Source organism: Triplophysa dalaica, chromosome 12 (assembly GCF_015846415.1).
Source record: "Triplophysa dalaica isolate WHDGS20190420 chromosome 12, ASM1584641v1, whole genome shotgun sequence".
NCBI classification, from domain to species: domain Eukaryota; kingdom Metazoa; phylum Chordata; class Actinopteri; order Cypriniformes; family Nemacheilidae; genus Triplophysa; species Triplophysa dalaica.
Window position 1 is genome coordinate 2,680,055 of NC_079553.1, and position 19,464 is coordinate 2,699,518.

Sequence of the window (19,464 nt, forward strand, 5' to 3'; positions counted from 1 at the left end):
TGAAATAGGGAATCAGACAATTCATGTGTTAACTATTAAAATGTAACAGACTCTAAAATGGAAGAAATCTCAAGATTATTGCAAGCTATCACACAACAAAACCCTTCCTAAGCTGCTTTCATTTGAAGGTTAAGCACAGAGATGAAGACTAGTATGACAGTATAGACTCACTGGAGTTTCGGCTGTTGCTCAGCACGCTGGCAGCGCTTCGACTGCGGGCAAGAAAGGCGAGAGTGGGTGTCATGAGTCTGTCCACGATGCTGCTCTCCCATGGACTCAACTGCATGCTACGAGCTGCCAGAAGACCGAAACGTTAGCATTCACATAACATAACACAAGTAACAATCACTCGCCCGTAAGATGCAACAATGTAACCTTTCAAACTTTCAGGAGTTCATCCGTCATCGTGAACTTAATCAGAACTTTATTTGTCTGAAGTAGTTTAAGACAAAGCTCATTCTAAACGTATGTTGTCTAAGAGATAAAGAAGAGGGAAATATAAGGCTGTGGGAGCAAACATGAACGAAAGAAAATGGAGTCATAAACTAAGAGAGGGAGTGAGAAAGCAGGAGAGAGGGAAAAGTGATGAGAAATGAGAAAGCGAGAGCACAAGAGAAAAAGAAGTAGCAAAAGAGTGAGAGCAAGCGAAGAGAGAAAGCGAGAGATAGTAGCTGAAGATTCATCTTAAAGGGATTCTGTCAGCATCACGACTCATCCTCTAGTTGGTTCGAATCTGTATAAATATATATGTTCCGGTGAACTCAAAGAAATATATTTGGAAGAATGCTTGTAACCAAACAGTTCTTGGCCACCATTGACTACCATAGTAGGAAAATTACAATGATAGTCAAAAATGCCCCAGAACTGTTTGCTTTCCTACATTCTTCAATATATCTTCTATAGGGTTTATCAGAACATAGAAGTCTATACAGATCTGGAGCAACTTGAGGGTGAGTAAATGATGACAGAATTTTCATTTTTGGGGGAACTGTTCTTTAAAGACTGCAGTAAATTCTCACAAAAAACTCTTTTATCTACAATACTGAGCAGCATCTCTGCTTCCTGCATCCCTCTTATCTTCTGTTTTAGGCAACACTCATGAATATAGTGTGCCCTACTTACCACAGAGATTTGATGGCCTCCGTACACTGCATAAAAGCATCATCAATCACTTTCTGAAACCATTTTTGTACCAGCTCATGTTCACCTCAATTTACTGGTAAACGACCCTTTTGCGAGAGCCAAGTGTCACATTCAATATGAACCCGAGACAAAGAAAACCTGGTTTCGCAAATTGTTTGTAAATTCCCACAATTTAAGTAACTAAAACAACTCATTGCACCAGCATGCTTAATATGATAAAGGTACGGAGACGCACTCCTGCACATAGACCACATCAGGAGATGAGAAAATGATAAAGACAACCACCACCAAAAAAGAGCAAACAGAAAAAAAACACCATTGTGGAAGATGACGAATCGACGGTGAAAGATGATAGGGTTGCAACAATTAAACATTCATTTCAGGGCAATAAACAAACGGAAGTAATCGTGATTGATCAAACTGAAGGATCAAAGTGACAAGGAGACGAGTCTGGAGGGAGGGAATGATTCTGTGATATAGAGGAACGGACAGATCGATCTCAAAGATCAAATCAAAAGTGAGGGGTAAAATGGAAACTCATAATATGCAAGGGAAGGAGCCGGTGGAGACGTGGGAGGAGCTTTATCCAGAGGCGTGTCCTTACTTCTGCTCGGGGAGTTCCAGAGAGTGCCGGAGGATTTGGAGAATCTCTTGTTTATAACTGTATCCACGTGTTTGGGCAGGTTGACCGCTGATATTGAGCATCTGCCTGCAAAATCCAGAAAACACCGCACACACAATGCTGAGGGGGTTCGGACACGACGGGTAGCGACTGAGCCCAAAATTAGTCCTTTACACAAAGGAAAAGTATAAATGGGTCAAAGCATCATGCTGTAAAGTCAACTTTAGGCTGAGAGCTTCGCTTTGACGTGATGCTACCTGGGCTTTTAGCTGGGAAATGTTCCAAAACATCTGATAACATCCAGCTGGTAACCAAAATGGTGCATCACTATCATTTTAGCTATTCAAGAAACTCCTTTATCTTTATATTTATTTAGTTTACTTGTATTGAGTTTAATTACCGATTAACAAAATCGGTAAAAAATAAACAGCATCGGGTTGAGGTATGTTCAAGAGTCACATATTTTTTTAAGTTAACTGTCTTCTACAGACTTTATAATGAGGTCACCGCCTCGATTTCTGAAAAATGACAGTGAGAGGACAAAAAAAGCATAAAGTCATTCCAAAAAAATCCTCGGAGAAACAGCTTTGAGAAGACTATAAATTGAGGTCTTGTGTCTTGAGGGTGGAGGATCAAAACTGCGCCGCAGTTCATTAGCATAACACCCAGCATTCTTAGCAAGTCATTATCACCCCTGGTTATATGCGAACACGCTTCTGGAAGCTTATTACAATCTCTTTGTGTAAATCTTAAAGTGAAAAGAATAAAATATGGAGAGGCTACCAAGGACAATGAACGCTGTATTTTTTTGTGCAAAGTTTTTTAACTTTTTATATACGCCAGTTTTCAAAATCAACATTGTTTTGGTCTCCGGAAGTTTCATAAAACATTATAAGTTTCCCAGCTCATTCAAAACCAACAAATCCATTGAGATTCCAGCTTATTATATTAACACTGGTTCTGCATACATGCAGTTACATTAATTGGAAAAACAAATCTATACCCACAGTTACAGCGTGTGTGTTTATGTACAGTATACGCAGTAGAACTCACTTTGGCTTTGGCTGGAGTTGCCGCTCAGGCCTCCGGCCCACGACCATCTTTGTTGTCGAATCTCTGCCCATGTCTTTTTAGTGGACCTTTGGATCGCAGCCTCATATCGTTCCTACACAAACAAACAAAAACATCAAACGCATTGATTGTGTGAAGAAAACACTCATATTGTGCAATGAGAGGCACTGGGCAGACAGCATTGACCTTTCTAAAAAGAAGTATAAATCGAGACCAATTCTATACACTATACACGTCCACAAATAAATACCTCCGCTCATCGCACATTACATTTCGGATCCAGTGAGATTGTGAGAATTTGGTGTTCTTATTCTCCTGATTTTGTGGATATGTTTATCCTACTTCCGTTGTGATGTTTATTGCAGGAGGAGTAGATTTAGATTTCTTTTGTGTAGTGAGACAGAACAATCGATGTACTTTAATGATCTAGATTCTTGCTCACCTTATTTTTCTCCAGTTTCAGTCTCTGTCTCTCTTCCAGCTCAGCGCGACGCTTCTCAGCCTTTAGTCGCTGTTCCTCCAGTTTCCTCCTCCTCTCCTCCAGCTGTTGTTCTCGCACCTGCCGCGCCCGGTCCTCCTTCTCCAGCCACTGAGATTTCTTATGAGCTAAAGGAAAAAGAAAGCGAGATTGTTAACTTGCAAAACCAGACCACCGTTTTAGGGATCTTTGAGTTCATGAATAATCTCCCCTATAGCCCACAGAGGTATGTTGTAAATAATCCCTTTGCGTTACATAATGCAATGCGTTGCCACAATTCTGTTTGTTATGTATTATAAGGCTTTTTCTTAGTGTGGTAATAAAAATGGAGCATGTTGAAAAGCCACATCTGTACAAATGCATTCAACACCAATACAACTTTTAAGAACATAACTAAACATGATTCACTAAAAGCTTTCAGAATTTGAGCTGAGAACTAGACCCTTTTATTATTATTATGCAGCTTCATAATTAGTTTCTCCATTAGTGACATTAAAGAGCGTGAAGTCACACTTTATCGTCAAATATAAACAGGAGCTAAATCGACCCTTCTGCGAATCATTTGAATCATAATTTAATAATTGTAATGTTAATAAAATAATAATCCGAGCACTTAAAAAAGGGAAATTATAAACATGAAAGCATGTCATTATGGTGTCACGATTTGACAGAAATGCAAAGACACATTGAACACACATGATGGTGATTATGATGATGTTATTATACAATAACATGTTACGAGCTCCTCCGTTTACTCTGTCTGCCCCTCAAATGAACTGTCATTACGTACAGCGACTAAGATAACACATGACATCAGAGTTTAGTACAATCTAGTTGAACATTAGCAACCGAGGGACCTAATGTTACGAAATCCACCTACAACCTGAACACTCAATAAATTAATAAATGCTCAAAAAAGTATTTGTGCAGCATTATGAAGAGTGGTTTTCAACAGCTATAAAAGAGTGATGGCCTGAGAAAGCCCGGGCCACTTTCTTCATTAACATTTCATAACCGTGCTGGCAGACAGATGAGGTCTGGCACTGAACATTTCACTCACTTCACCGCACCTTAGACTATTTTAAGTCAGAAGATGCAGTTTACCGTAACAGGCTAAAGATAAAGTGAGGATTAAATGAGTTGGGTTGACTATGGCCTAAGTTGTTTGATGACTCGCTGCGCTGATGTGGCAGAAACATCAGCCTCAGACCCACCCCTCTGGTATTTTAGATCATTCCGTAAAACCAGCTTGAACCAGCTAGAAATCAAGCATCCTATTAGGATTGTGGAAGAGGTGTGGAAAAACCCTGTCTGCCAGTTTCATTTAGACACCCTGTGAATGATCATGATTATGTGAGCAGGAAAATGAAAGGCAGCTCTACATAGCACATAAGAAAATGAGGGCGAAAAATGATGAAAACCCAAAAGCGTATCAGTCACCGGCACCACCAGAGACGGGGAGTGGCTTACCTTGAGCATGGCTACGCTGTTCTGGGGAGGTAAAGTGAGAAAGACAAACATCTGTCAATCATGCAAAGCAGAGCAGCACAGCATCATCAGCAGCCGTTACAAGCACAGCGACATAAACGGAGACAACAGCCAACATGCGGCTGTCATCTCACTGCTGGTGTAGTAAAGGCACAGAAGCGGCAAAACATTCGGAAAGACCGTGATAGTTGTTATTGCTAAAGCTGAAAAAGGCTTCTTATAACTCTGGAACCCGGAAACACATTTCTAACCAGAAAGAAACCTGAAAACCAAACTAGAGGTGCATTTAGGTAGGTTTTTTGTAAGGTAAGTTACTTCAAATTAAAAGTCAATTTAAAATATTAATAAAAAGTGTGTTGCTCATCAATATACAATAGTTTACTGCATATTACAGCAGCTTCATAAACATACTATTCGAACTAATATTAATAACAAAAACTTTTAATAAGATAATACTAAACTATCATAAAAGAATAATAGAACAGATACATATAACATAACCAAACATGCAAATTGTCTCCACGTTATTTATAAGTGTGCTAAACAGCAGGTGGCGCTGTGTCACTGCGTTGACTTACCGAGATATTTTGCCCTCTCTTCCCTCCGTTCCTTTGCCAATTTTTGCCTGTCCTCCAACTTCATTACATCTGAGGAGAATCAAAATGCAATGTTAAATTTAGGTTTAACTTTCCAAATCGCCACACCGTTGCTCTTAACGTTTCCTTTATTCTACCCACCACAGTGGTCTTAAACACATGAAATGATAGACGTTATACAGTAAGCTCAGCTGGTTCAACATGTTGCTACCAATTCCAAGATCACGGCTTTGATTTCCAGTGAACGCACATACTGATAAAATGCATATCTTCAAAGTCACTTTGGATAAAAGCATCTACCAATATGTAGACAGATAAAGGCGGACAGGCAGACTGTGGGGTGCCTGGAAAAAGTGAGGTTATTGTGTGGTAAGCTTACATCACTGCTCTTAAAAGGAAAGACATTTTAAGCATCACTTTTCTGCTCTAGAAACAAGATCATTAACCCCCAAACTTGCTCTTGGTGAAATGACCCTATAATAAATCTACTGTATAATATTACTTTGTATAAAAGCATCCGAATAAGGTCTTATTTTTATTTATGTTTCAATTGATGTAAATTTAAATGAACAGTTTCAAATTTTGTCATTACTTACCTTCTTGTCACCTTTATGACTTTCTTCTACAGACCACAAAAGAAGATATTTTGAAGAAAGTTCGTAGCCGAGCCGTCGCGGCACCCATTCACTTCTATTGTCTGGACACGAAACCCAATGCCAGTCAATGGGTGCCGGTTAACAGCATTCTTCAAAATATCTCCTTTTGTGTTCTGCGGAGGAAAGAAAGTCACACCGGATTGAAATCAGAAGGTGAGTAAAGGATGACAGAATTTTTGGGTGAACGATCCCTTTAAACAAAGCATTCATGGCCTTTGCATCTAATGACCCAGAAAGTACATATCACTTTTATCAAATCTTTTTAAGTAAGGAAGCTCATTAATAATGATCATGAGACCACAGCAGCGTTCCTCTTCATGACCCGTGCTCCACTTTAAACAAGTATTTTTAGAGCTCAGGAAACTAAAGCGCAGAAAGTTGCAGGCACTGTCGAGTGGTCCATGTTCCTGTGGATGAGTCATCTAACAGAGATGGAAAAGCAGCGGGCCGACCCAGAAAAGGAATTAAAGGGTTCGAGACAGCAGTAAGATATTACATCAACATCTCTTAACAGACTTGAGGAGAATGTTCAGTATGTGCTGCTAGTACCATTTTGAATTGAATGGGACTTTCTGGTCAGAATGGATGCTAGAATAATTTACAAAACACATGAAATCACTTGTCAATTGAAGTGTATTGAAGGTTTTATATTATGGTTTACTCGTAAAAGCTGCAAAATAATCTAATTTATCAGTAAAACGACATTAAAGTAAATGTATTTAAATCACCCAGTGCCAAAGAACAAATTCTGTGTTGACTTATTTATGCTTATGTCATTCAAACCTTTTCAAGAGTCAAAAAACATATTTTGAAAATGTCTTTGAGTTTTGTGTCCATACAATGTTCGTCAATGGGGATCAATGTGATTTGGTTACCAAAGTTCTTCAAAAGATCTTCTTTTGTGTCTTCATTCATTCTTGTGAATGCATGGATATTTTAACTGGTAAACAGAACATATCCAGTGCCCTCGACTATAATTGCCACCCTTGGTCAATATGAGCAAAGAAGGCTGTAAAAATAAGTCTGCATTGATTCTCCTTTTGATCTTTTTTTTTTTTAAAGACACAATTCCAACATTTCATTGATGGAAAACAATTTGAAGTGGGGGGAATATCACATTGTAAAAAAAAATTCTTCCATACATGTTGGCCACAATTATTGGCACCCTTGTATTTACTACACTGACTCCGCAACTTGGAAATGTTGGAATTTTGTAGATGTTTTTAAATAAAAGATCGAAATGAGAAACAATGCCGATTTATTTGTACAGCCTTCTTTCCGCATATTTACCAATATTAGTGGAGGGCACTGCATGTGCAAACATGATTTTATTGCAGCGCAAGATCTCTGTAATCTGGTACAGACATGACTCAATTTTCACACATTATACAGTGAGTCAATGTCTTGTTCAGAAGTGAACTGCAGTCCTTCCCTTCCTGCAGGTCTGTCCTAACATTCTCTTTCGCGTGACTGTTATATTATTGACACTGTATTGGCAGCAGTGTTGCAGGAGTGATGGAGGATAATGTTCTGTGGAACAGAGTGTGCAGTTTTACAAGAGCTGCAGGTCGACCGCTACTTGACAGCAGTAATGTATTTTACAGTGAGATGAGGTCAAATGTGCACAACTGTACGACACGATCCAATAACTAACAAGTGCCATCAAGTCTGCGGCTGAATGATGACATGGCACATTATACAACAAGCATGCATGCAATTCAAGAGCTTTAAAGTTTGGGAGGATCTATTGACAAAAATGCAATGTACTGCATAAAGACCTTACATATTGTAGCGTTTTATTATATTATATAAAGCCATAAACATGACATCTTAATGGCGAGTCAGCATCCGTAGTGCTTCGCAAGGAAGGGGTGAGTGGTGGAGTGAGCCGTTGGTTGCAATTCGCAACATCAACGCTAGATGCCGCTAAATTTCTTACACTGGACCTTTAAATAACAAAGCACAAAGCACTGATGCAATAAAATACAGTACAAGTGGATAAATCATAAACATCTACCATATCTTTAGCATTTAACCTACAAACAAATAAGCTCCTCAATTAGCATACATAATATCAATAAAAAAGCAGGCAAAGAAAAGCTGCTTACTTCCTCAAAACCCAAACAACTCTTGCATTAGTACGTATCAACATGTGCACAAGTGAAAGCATTATACAATAAACGTGACAAAAACCACGAAGTACAGTCGAATCCTGCCAGCTGGCAAAGCTCTGTGATATGTGACGCCCGGTCAGGCCTCACCTCAGGTGATGGCTAAAGGTGAATAGCAGCAACCTGCTGACAACCTCCACAAATCAGCTTGAGCATCAAACATTTAGCACACAGGGTGGATAAAGTTCAGTATAAATGTAAAACTTCTGGGGCCGGATTCAGGAAACATTCTTTTTTTTCTCAAGATTGATCTTAAGTCCCGAAACAAAAGCTGTCGTAAATATCATCTTAAAATGATGATCATTTTCATAAGATCATAGCCACTTAAATCTCAAAATTAAAGATGTTTGGTTGTTTCATATGTGAAGAGTATTGTATTGAGCCAGAATCATACTTTTGACGTTTACTTGCCATTAAGAAATATTTATATGGATCAAATAATGATAAGGACTGCTTTTCAACCGTACGTCCTACTGTATAGTTTAGTATAGTTATTCTGGAATATTTGTGAAATACATGCTATTTTAGCAGTATCATTCAAATGGTTATTCATTTACTGTATGTAAATATGTATTAATTCAACGACAAGGCAAGGTAGTGAAGCTGTTGCGGAAAAACAAATAAATCATACCAGAAATCCTTCTCCCGTACGCCATGTTGATTGTGTAAGCCCTAACCATCCCGGGAACTCGGGTATCAAACTTATTTCCCAACTTCCCAGTGGGAAACGCGACATCATAGGACGTTCATGTGCAATGTTTACCTCAGAAACTCATATTTCCAATTATTCCGAGAGCAAGTGAAGGCAGCATTAGAACAGAGCTGATTTCTGAGAATAAGTATCTGATTTCCCAAGAGATCCTATAATGGTTCCTTATGGATGGAAAGTAAGCTTGAATGGCTGGCACATCAGCTCAATGTGGTCAACGAGTGAACTAGTTCATGTTTTGTGCTTTTTGTAATATCTAGTCTACAGTTTTAAGGGGTAAGCAGGAAATAAAGAGGACAAGAACAATTTTTGGACATAAATATTTAAAAAAATAAATATTGAACTTTTGTTGCCCTACCCTGCTGAAAAAAAACAAATAGAGACCATCAAAAATCTTTTTTTTTAGGTCCATTAAAATACCATTTTAAACCATTAGCTTTTTCCTTTAAATCCACCACAAAATCCCTTATTGAAGTGTGTTTAGGCCATTTTTTCCAATAGGATTTAACATCCCACTGATAGAATCCATCAGATACCAGTAGACACCATGATAGTTTCTATTAAATCCAATACAAATTTGATTGTTTTTTCAGCTGGGTAAAATAAGAAGTGGCGGATATTCCTAGATATTCTTATAGCACCCACCTTTTTTGGGACTACTTGATCTCGGAGTGGGTGTTGCCGATGACTTTGGAATGGCCTCTGATCGTGTTGGGGTAGCAGATTTCGGAGTGGAGTCCATCTTTGTAGGTGCGTCGGCTTCAAGGCCGGATTCGGTTTTTGAGGGCGTCTTGACTTTCTCGGTGCTGGGTTCACTCATATCAGTCTCCGGAATGGCAGAGGGATCTGCATTAGAAAAAAACGTTGTTACAAAGAGACAAAGACCAGTTCATCCTCATTCCAAAACCGTTGCAAACGCATGTTCACCTAACTTAATCAGCTGGATCTATGATCGCATAGAAGATCCATAAGCAGTTGAATACCACAGAGATTTAACCAGATTGATAGGTACATTATCCATAACACATGACTTTGCAACAGTTTAGTGTCTTAAGACAACTTGAATATTGGTAGTTTGAAGAATTGCTCTGTAGACTAAAGCTAGTAATGTGGATCTTGACGCCTCAACTACTTCCAGTGTCCTCTAAAGCATCGATTAAGCCGGTGATGGGAGGCTGGGTCTTCCAGTTTTATTTTCATACTCTCAAGTCAATGTAAGGCTTAGAGTAAGATGGAGTAAATCTCAATAATAAATGAATACAGACTCTGTTCCTTTATAACCCAAAATCAAAAAATTGGGAAAGGTTCACACAGAAAAAAACTCATCTTTTGAAATATATGAATTTCTTCATCGCATAACACAGTAAATGAGTTATTTACAGCAGAATGTCTATGATCTCCGGATTCTTTTAGTTTCAAGAAGTTTGAGAAATGTTTAGGCTTCAAGCCCATGATGATGTCACACAGGGAGGAGGTCAGTCAGCTGATCGCCTAGTTTAACACTGATAAGAGAATGAATTGGGTTAGAGTCCGATTTGCTTTTCACAACAATAAAGAGTCGAGCTTCTCTAACCCAGATAGAAACAGATCCTACATGAGAGTACATGCTATTAACTGAACATGAGCTCAATTGTAGCGCACATGAAAACATCCTGCTCTGACTCACAGGAATCACTGTTATGTCTGCACCTTAACATGTCTGTTCAGCTCCTATGAGGCAGAAGAGCCATTGCGACTAAAACAACACCAATGGTGGACTGTTTTTATGGCAAAAAGGTCAGGGTGCTACGGCACGGTCCACACGGAATGAGAAAAGTGAGAGTTTCAGCTTGACTTATATTTGGAAGTTCAATGAAAGTCATTTTTAAAAGCAAAAAAACTTTTTGAAATTGCCAGGTATCAATTATGGGTCACACTTTTCACTTTGCAAGCACTACAGAAAAAGGGGGAGACATAATGCATTATTCAGAAGACATTTAAGAACTTTCTGCCTGTCAATCAGTTTGAGAGTGTGTCAATTTCACTGCCAAATCTGGCGTAAGTTTCAGTATGAACCTTTTAAGCTTCTTTCATCATTTACTCACGTCATTCCAAACACCTGACTTTCTTTCTTCAAAAAAGATATTGTGAAGAAAGGTTGGTAACCAAACAACATTGGACCCCAATGACTTCCATTGCATTGACACAGAATCACAGAGACATTTCTCAAAATATCTTCTTTTGTTTCACAGAAAAGAGTCAACTACATGTTTTTGAGTGAATAAATGATGGCAGATTTTTATTTTTGGTGAACTGTCCCTTTAAACAACCTGAGGTATTCCTGAGGCACGTTTTGACTCCTCCAGGTCCCCACTGGCAATGCTGTCCAGCGACAACATCTGTCATGCAATGAATTATATATGTTGAGCTGAATATAGCATTACGACTCTAGACCTGAGTTTTTTATGGGTTGTATATTCCCGGAGAATATAACACACCACTCTCATGCCATTCTGTGTGCCCCATCATAACAGAACAACATTATGATCTTATTACAGAGACAATCATCCTCAAGCGACCGGGAGTGTCATAACACATAATTAATACAATATATATTATAATACATGACTTTATTGTGGGCTCAGTTGCTTATTGTGGGTATCAAACCAACAACCTGTTTGATTTGCAAATCAAATCAATAAACTTGAACGACTACAACACAACAACACAGGATCCCTAAATTACACGAACATTAAAAAAGGAGTAATAATATTATAAAAAAATATATAATTAGAACTCAAGCACAATTAAAATGCATTCAAATGTACCCTTTAATTTATATGCATTTATATTTTTACATTCTTTACAGAATAAATTCTGTTAGTAAAATAAACAGAGCAATTATGAACTGAACATTTATTCACAAAGGCACACAAATGTGTTTTTAGTAGGGCTGTCAAACGATTAATCGTGATTAATCGCATCCAAAATAAAAGTTTTTGATTACATAATATATGTTGATGTACTGTGCATATAAATTTTGTATTTATGAACAAATAAACATAAATGCATATATTTAAGAAAAATATAACAATTAATAAAACCTTTTAGAATTTCAATTATTGGTAAATATAAATTAACACATTCAAATATTTCTTAAATATATAGACAAGTATGTGAATATTTTGTGTCTATAAATACAAAATGAATATGCACAGTACACAGATATATAATATGTTAACACAAACCTTTATACTTGATGCGATTAATCGTGATCAATCGTTTGACAGCCCTAGTTTTTAGGCATTTTTTTAAAATTAGTCAATGTGTTGTCCTAAAACAGGCAAATCCCTCAAAAACTGTTCAAAGCAGTCTTGCCAAAATCACAGCATTAATTTATGCTTGAGCAATGCATTCTCAAAAATGGAAATGAGAGGGAACTGGGAGTCGGAAATGGAAGCAAGCAGTGACCGTTAAATCCAAGATCGGAAGAGGTGAGGTGGGAGGGGGACAACAGAAGAACCGGGGGGTTGAGAGAGAATGAATCTGCATCTCATTTGAGGCCAAATGAATTACCTCATCCTCCACCCCCAGGCCCCTCACCCCGGATGGATGATGTAAGCAGCCAGGGTGCCTCTTATGGGGGAGTGTGAGGAAGAGGACCAGACTAACTGGAAGCTCAGAGTAAACAGCAGTTGCTGTGACATGGCCAGAAAGAGAGAGACTGTGCCCTAAAGTTCTCTGATAGTCTAACTTTGTTATTGTATAGTTCACCAAAACATTTTACTCACCACCGAATAATCCCACACTTTTGTGACATTTTTGCGCAAAATGTAAATAGATTGTTAATGTTAACATCTTAATTCCCTCTTGATGTAAACAGACGTTGTTTAACTGCTGTTTATACAATCTGCCAAAAATTCATGTTCAATACAATGCTGTCCTGGCATTCAGAGAAGACTTTCATTCATACACGCCATTGTCCCACTCAAACCACAACCACAATGAGATGAAATGAGTGTTTGTGGTTTGATCCCAGCAGAAGGTCTCAGGGGTCTGTGAGTCTGTGACCACAATGTGAAGATCTCTATAGGAAGAGACCAGGTCTCTTACGTGGCAATACATCACACAGATGAAAGGCATAGAGGAACTGAAGAGACGGATGCCATTCATAACTTTCTGCTCTGTCACCATGCCAGCAGTCTCCCCTGGGGACTCGTGCAATATGTTAAATATTCCAGACTTCTTTCATTTGAGTAAACAAGAGGGACTTTAAACCAACAACAGATTTTCTCCAACACAAATAAACGTATTAGATGTATTGAATTGTAAGTCGTAAGTTGCACCACAATACATCCTAGCAATGTTAAATGCAATGAATCCTCCTTCTTCATGATAAAAGATGTAATATTGATTTGCTTTGTGTTGTTTATTTGTCAATGAAGTAAATATTGTGGTAAATAGATTATTTTATTTCATTTTAATTAGCATATTACTATAGATACTAAGTAACAGCTATTATAAGTATCAAAGAACTGATACCTGCTGTAATTTTAAGACGGTCAGAACTGTTCATGTTCAAGGCAATGCACACAAATCTGTGACCCTTAGGTTATGAAAACCAGGTTAACTTTAGGCCAGCATGTGCATGACGCAAACTATTTAAAATAGTCTGCTGATTTGTTAAATTGTGTGTTTTGGTTCCAGCCCCACCCAAGAACCCAGTTGATATCCCAGCAGCAAAACCCAAATTACGGGCTCCACATCTAGACTCAACCTTAGAGTTGAAGCATGTACACTTACTGTAAACTCACTCACACCAAAGCCGAGAGAACCCCAGTCAGGAATAAGAATAACAAATTAAACGTAAAATCAACTAGACAGGAAATGAAAGCATGAGGCTTACAATAAGGCTTTAGGCAAAAAATTGGTCAAATGGTCAATTTTCAATGTTTACTATTTTGGTGGAGACCAGAGAAAGATGCAACAACTGGATTTATTTGCTAAACTGCTGTCTATCTAGCTAATGCAAGCAGTGTTTCGATGGTTTAGTGGTCAAAAATATATAACAAATATGAAACATTGATTAAAGTGGTCGTAACTCAGACAGTTTCTGCATATCTCATGTTAATCTTGAGTACTTACAGAATAGTATCGTACCCTTCAAATATCCGTACAGTCTTTATTTTAACCGCATTTTTATAAGACAGATACAGCTGTTTGATTATTTCCGGAAACATACGACGCGCAACCATTGCCATAAAAACACAGACATTTGACTCGCAGTTTCACTTGCAGCCTGCGGTTCAGGTCCGGCATCTTTTAGTGCTCCATCTATCAGTTTCAAACAATCTCCAAATCCAACGTTATGTTCATCTTTTATACAACATCCATCACTGAAATGCCATGAACAAACAAACACACCTCAACTTCTCTCACTATCGCAAGAGTAATGAGCTGCAGGCCCACAACGCAGACAAACTTGACGGTAAGCAGGTCTTCCTATCGCTTGCCGCTTGTCACGTGGACGGGCTATTTCTTCCGCCTTCCAGTGGGTATGCTTTTCCGAGAGAATTGGCCAATAAGGGACTAAGAAAAGTTTTAACGGTAACTTTCCAAAACCTATACGAACCTTGGGGGATTGTATCGAGCACTGAAATAAAACGTAATTCGTCCAACTTGTTCTTTGACAAGTTGACCATGTCAAGCATGAGAAGACAGCAAGTTTAAGATTGTAAAGAGGTCAGAATGCACAAAACACTGTTGCACGTCCCCTTTAAAGGTTATTAGGTCAGCATTATTCTCTGTTGCCTATTCATTTAAGATTTGAAGTAAAATGCATCAGCACTCAAGACAATTTTGTGTTGCATTAAGACTTTATAAAGTGAATAGTGTGAGAGTAAATAGAAGAGCCAGGTTCTTTAGGTGGACACTCGTTACCATCCAGCCTTATTCACCATATATAACAAAGAAGCAAAACGTCAATAAAAATTGAAAATAAATGATATTATAAACCTTGAATGTGTGAAATAACAATGAAGTATATTTAAACTCAGATCAGTGATATTTGGTTGGGTCAGCCTTCTCTGACGTTGAAGAACATATCAGCTTGATCGTCATTACTGTCTGTCTGCTTCATGGTAGGATCTATTCTATTCCAGTCATCTCACAATGAGAAACAACCTTTGACAACACATACAAATGGAGAATATTAAGACTAAAATTAGGATAACAACAAGATTCTCACAGCAAAACAGGGGTAAGAGAGTGACAAACAGGAAAGTCCCTGATTGCCTCCCGGACTTCCTGTGTGTTAACCTTTGAACTTGACACCACCTACAAGATGGTTTGACAATGAATGTAGCTCAGGACAGGTATTTAAAGGCCCTCCCAGATTCTTTAGAGTGATTTTTAGAAAGATAGAAATGCTCTGTACTAAAACCCGCAAGACATCATTGGGATGGCATTTGAAACAAATCTGAAGATGGTTTTGAGACACGTTGTTGTTTTGACCAACACATTGAAAGGAAGAATTGCAAATACGCTTTGCAGAAGAAGCAATCCCAAAATGCATTGCGAGTAGGTAACATAAACAACATAAACAGCAAAGCAGCTCACTGCCTTTTGAAACAGAGAATGTTTACTTATTTTCAGAAAACATCAGTCACTTCCTGTTTTCTGTGTACTGATGGCTCACAGACACATTCAACACCTTATAAATATGCAGTATGCTTTATCATATGGATCTTAAAACTCTGTCACTAATAAAGTGGGTAATGATCCATTGATTAATATGCACAAGGTCTTAACATCGCTGAACATTAAAATCTGGAACATGCAAAGAGATGAAGTTCAATTCATTATTAGGACACTGTTATGCATTGAAGTCTGTTCTGGCACAGCTCTAATATAACACTCAAGGCTTTAAAGATAATCATTAGATTCACAGCACAGATTTTTCTAGTGGTGGCAATGGCACCCAACAGAACTGCAAAAAACACACCCATTCTAAACAGTTTCCAACAACACAACCAAATTGGGATCATTAGAATTCAACAAAGCCGTCTACATGATGATGATGATAGAAACGTTTTTAATGAAAGTCATTTTTCAGTCCAGCTGAATGCCTTCATCCTAGTGAGGCGATGAGAAGCCAAAAGTCAAGTGTGTCTGTCCTGCAAGTGCTTCTTGATTCAGGCCTGTGATTTACACCATCTGGGTGCTACACGGGAAATCAGACCTGACGTGATTCCATCTGTATGCAGGCATGAGCCTGGAATCTTGTTACACAGTTCCTTTCCTCTTCTCTCGCTCTTCATTTCTCTCCGTCTCTCTCTATCGCGATCTAAAATTACTACGAGATTTAGCTGTTTATAACGTGCATTTGAAAAAAAAGCAACAATCGTCAAACATCGTCAGTATAAATATACTTTATTATATTTTATAAGAACAGCGATAGAATATGACAATTGGCATTTCCTGGAACTTATCGTTCTTCTTCTGTTTCCCATATTCAGAGTTTCTGCTTAAGAGCGCCCACTGGCTTTCGAATGTGGCGGCATTTAACCGTAATTCATTGAAAAACTGAGAATTGCAGAGTATATCTCCTAGGCCAATCTCTCGCACTAGCTCTCTCCCTCGCTCTCGGCTGAACTGAAGACACACATTCACTAAGGAATGTTTAACATTCTTAGCACTCCGTGGCCACACCAGAAAACACAGCACATTCTGTCAAATGATGGGCTGTAGTAAGGTAGCTCGATCTTTGTCCTGTTTACCAACACGAACAATCATTTTTGTTCTAATAACATGTTAAGCTTCTTCAAAATGTGTCAATTGGCAACTGCAGCCTACTTGTTATGCAGAGGAATAAGATTATCACCACTACACAAAGGATTTGGAAAATCCTTTTACATGCAAACGTTTGAATGAAATGCAAGAATATTCAAATATTTTTGAGTGGTTGTAGAGATCGTCCAAATTAAATTAACTGGATTATCAAGCCTTTCTTTTATAAATGCATAAATGTAGGAGGCTTTACAAATTTCTTCATATTTCCTTTTCGTTTCTGGGTCTGACATCATGAAAATCTTCGGGGGGATTAATTACTTCAGAGACACACTTTCTAGGGCAGATGTGAAGCGGAGGAGAAAACCATCTATTCCTCAGGCTGCTTCACTTATCATCACTGGTGTATAAGAGTGTCAGAAACACTTGTGGTTTTGGGTTCATAAATTTGGATCAATTGATTGTTGAATGCCAAATTAAATTTCCTCCCCCTCGATCATGACCCCTGATGTGATTACGACACATCATCAGCAACCGCAATAGGTTAGGTGCAGCCAGTCAATTAACAGGATGATGTTAAACAGTCCCACGCAGATTATTTTTCAGTAGGGCTGTGGAATATTGAGGAAAAATGTCATATGCGATACGATATTAATTTTTATAAAATTTGATGAACAGTTTGATGAAATTCGACCATCTTTAGTAATAGTTCATAATTTATTTAAAACAACAAGTAAAGTTTAAAACAACGAGTAAATAACTATGAAATAACATTATGTTGCCGTAACGTGCGCGTTTGGATGGACCTAATAAGTGCATGTGCGCACTTTCAAGGGATGTTTGTATACTTTAACCATCCCCGATAGGGGGGGTCTCGATTCATTTTTATTTTGGGGGTCGCGGGCTGAAATGTTTGGAAACTAGGCTATCAGCACTCATTTAATGGTTATTTTGACAAAAGCATGATGCCAATTTGTTGCCCAAAACAGTGTGTCTTTTGAACTTGCAAGGTCTTGGTCTCCTGCCCAATGCTTAATGCTATCTTACAAAGCCTGTAATGTTGTCATCCCAAAAATGGGGACATTTACGTAAGAGCTCATTGGTTCAGTGTTTTGGAAATGAATGATTCTGTTCAACGGGTGTGACAGAGATGTTTGTGAATGAATGTGTGTTGTAGGGGGTTGTTACATGTTACACAAACGAAACTGACCCTATCAGTTATCACAGACTTTCTAAAAGGAAATACGAATTTTAAATGGATATCCATTTACTAACTGCGGCCAACTTGTATTGATCACACTGGTACATTCTCCATGATGAAAACACAAAGGTACTCAGACCATCACGAACAATGCATGTCTTATGTTTTATAGAAACCTCAACACAAACCCATGTGGAGAATGATCTAGAACCAAAGTCAACAGTGCTATCACATCCAATAAAACATTAAATGGACAACATTCCCACACTTTTTCTTACCATAAAAACACTAATATGTTTTGAATTATAAATTCACACCTGTTGCCATTCTATTTTATTGAACATGCAAAAGCTAAACTAATGTGAAATGGCCATTAAAGCAATAACTAATGCATGTTTGAGGAATAGGATGGTCCAATCCACAATTTTTGCTTTCGATACCGGTTCCCATACCTGAGATTCAGTATCGGTCGATACCGAGTACCGATTTGATACTAAGGTAAAATTTTAGGTAATATTTCTGCCTTTGCTGATGCGTCAACCCTGACTGGATCGTTTAAGCGGCTGCAAGAAGTGACGTGAGGATCCAAATTCATTGAGCAAGATTTAGCCAAAGGAATCAGCACAATGAAGAAAGAACCTCAGGTTAGCAGATGGGGATAAAATCGAGAGAGCACCAAACAGTGCCGACAGCCGGGGGTGTAAAATGAAAGGCGGAAGGGAACCGAGCAGCACTCGTGCCTGAATGCAAATCTAAAGAAAAGAGAGATTAGAAGATGCTCTTCAAAATTCCTGACAAGGCAGAACACCACAGAGCAGACCTCGTCCGACTGCAAACGCCTCAGATCCCATTCAGGACACACTATTAATGGTGAGGACTTCAACTCCCGTTGCATTTTTCTTACACAATTGAATAATGCGATATTAAGTGTGTGCTAGCAGACAATGTGTCTTTTGTTTTACCCAAAATGACAGGACAGCCAAAAGTATTTCATCAGTCTTAAGTCACAAATGCGCCACTTTGGTGGATTTAAAAGAAAGTTAATAGCAGGGAACATTAGATGAGGTCCTTAATGTATAAAAGTAGCATATTGTTCAACCGTCTAAATAAAAACTTAAATGCCAATGTAAGAGAAGGCGTTTTAGTGAGCGAGTCTTGTTTGTCAAAGGGCATTCCTGTAACAATGTAGACTATTGGAAAACACAAAACAAGTGTTTAAACCTAGTTTAAGAAAGATTTAAGGTAATGCATCTCATAGATAGATTCAGATAGGTGGTAATATTTGGTAGTCAAGGAACTATTGAGCCATCTATTTGAGTCATCGGTGCTAAATATGATTCCTATCTGCCTCTTTTGAACAGAATGAAGTTGCATACGTATCATTCAGCACTACACGGGAATTGACAGTCTGATGAAATCGTAACTATTATACAAGGTGTCCAATTCGTATAAAGTTGTATGATTCTGCAAAAGTGCATCCAACTGTCCTCATGAGGAACAAAAGTCCAAACCACAATACACATAATAAAACCACCACCTCATGGTCTAGGCTTTAGATTCAG

The 19,464-nt window shown here is 38.3% G+C and overlaps 1 protein-coding gene across 1 annotated transcript in view; it reads right to left on the reverse strand.

Moving 5' to 3' along the window:
- map7d1a (MAP7 domain containing 1a) overlaps window positions 1-19,464 on the reverse strand; it is a 32,011-nt gene that overhangs the window by 11,316 nt on the left and 1,231 nt on the right. The window contains 7 exon segments of the mRNA XM_056762507.1: window positions 172-294; window positions 1,748-1,852; window positions 2,819-2,930; window positions 3,279-3,442; window positions 4,785-4,805; window positions 5,381-5,449; window positions 9,580-9,780. Coding sequence (XP_056618485.1) covers window positions 172-294; window positions 1,748-1,852; window positions 2,819-2,930; window positions 3,279-3,442; window positions 4,785-4,805; window positions 5,381-5,449; window positions 9,580-9,780 — 795 coding nt within the window.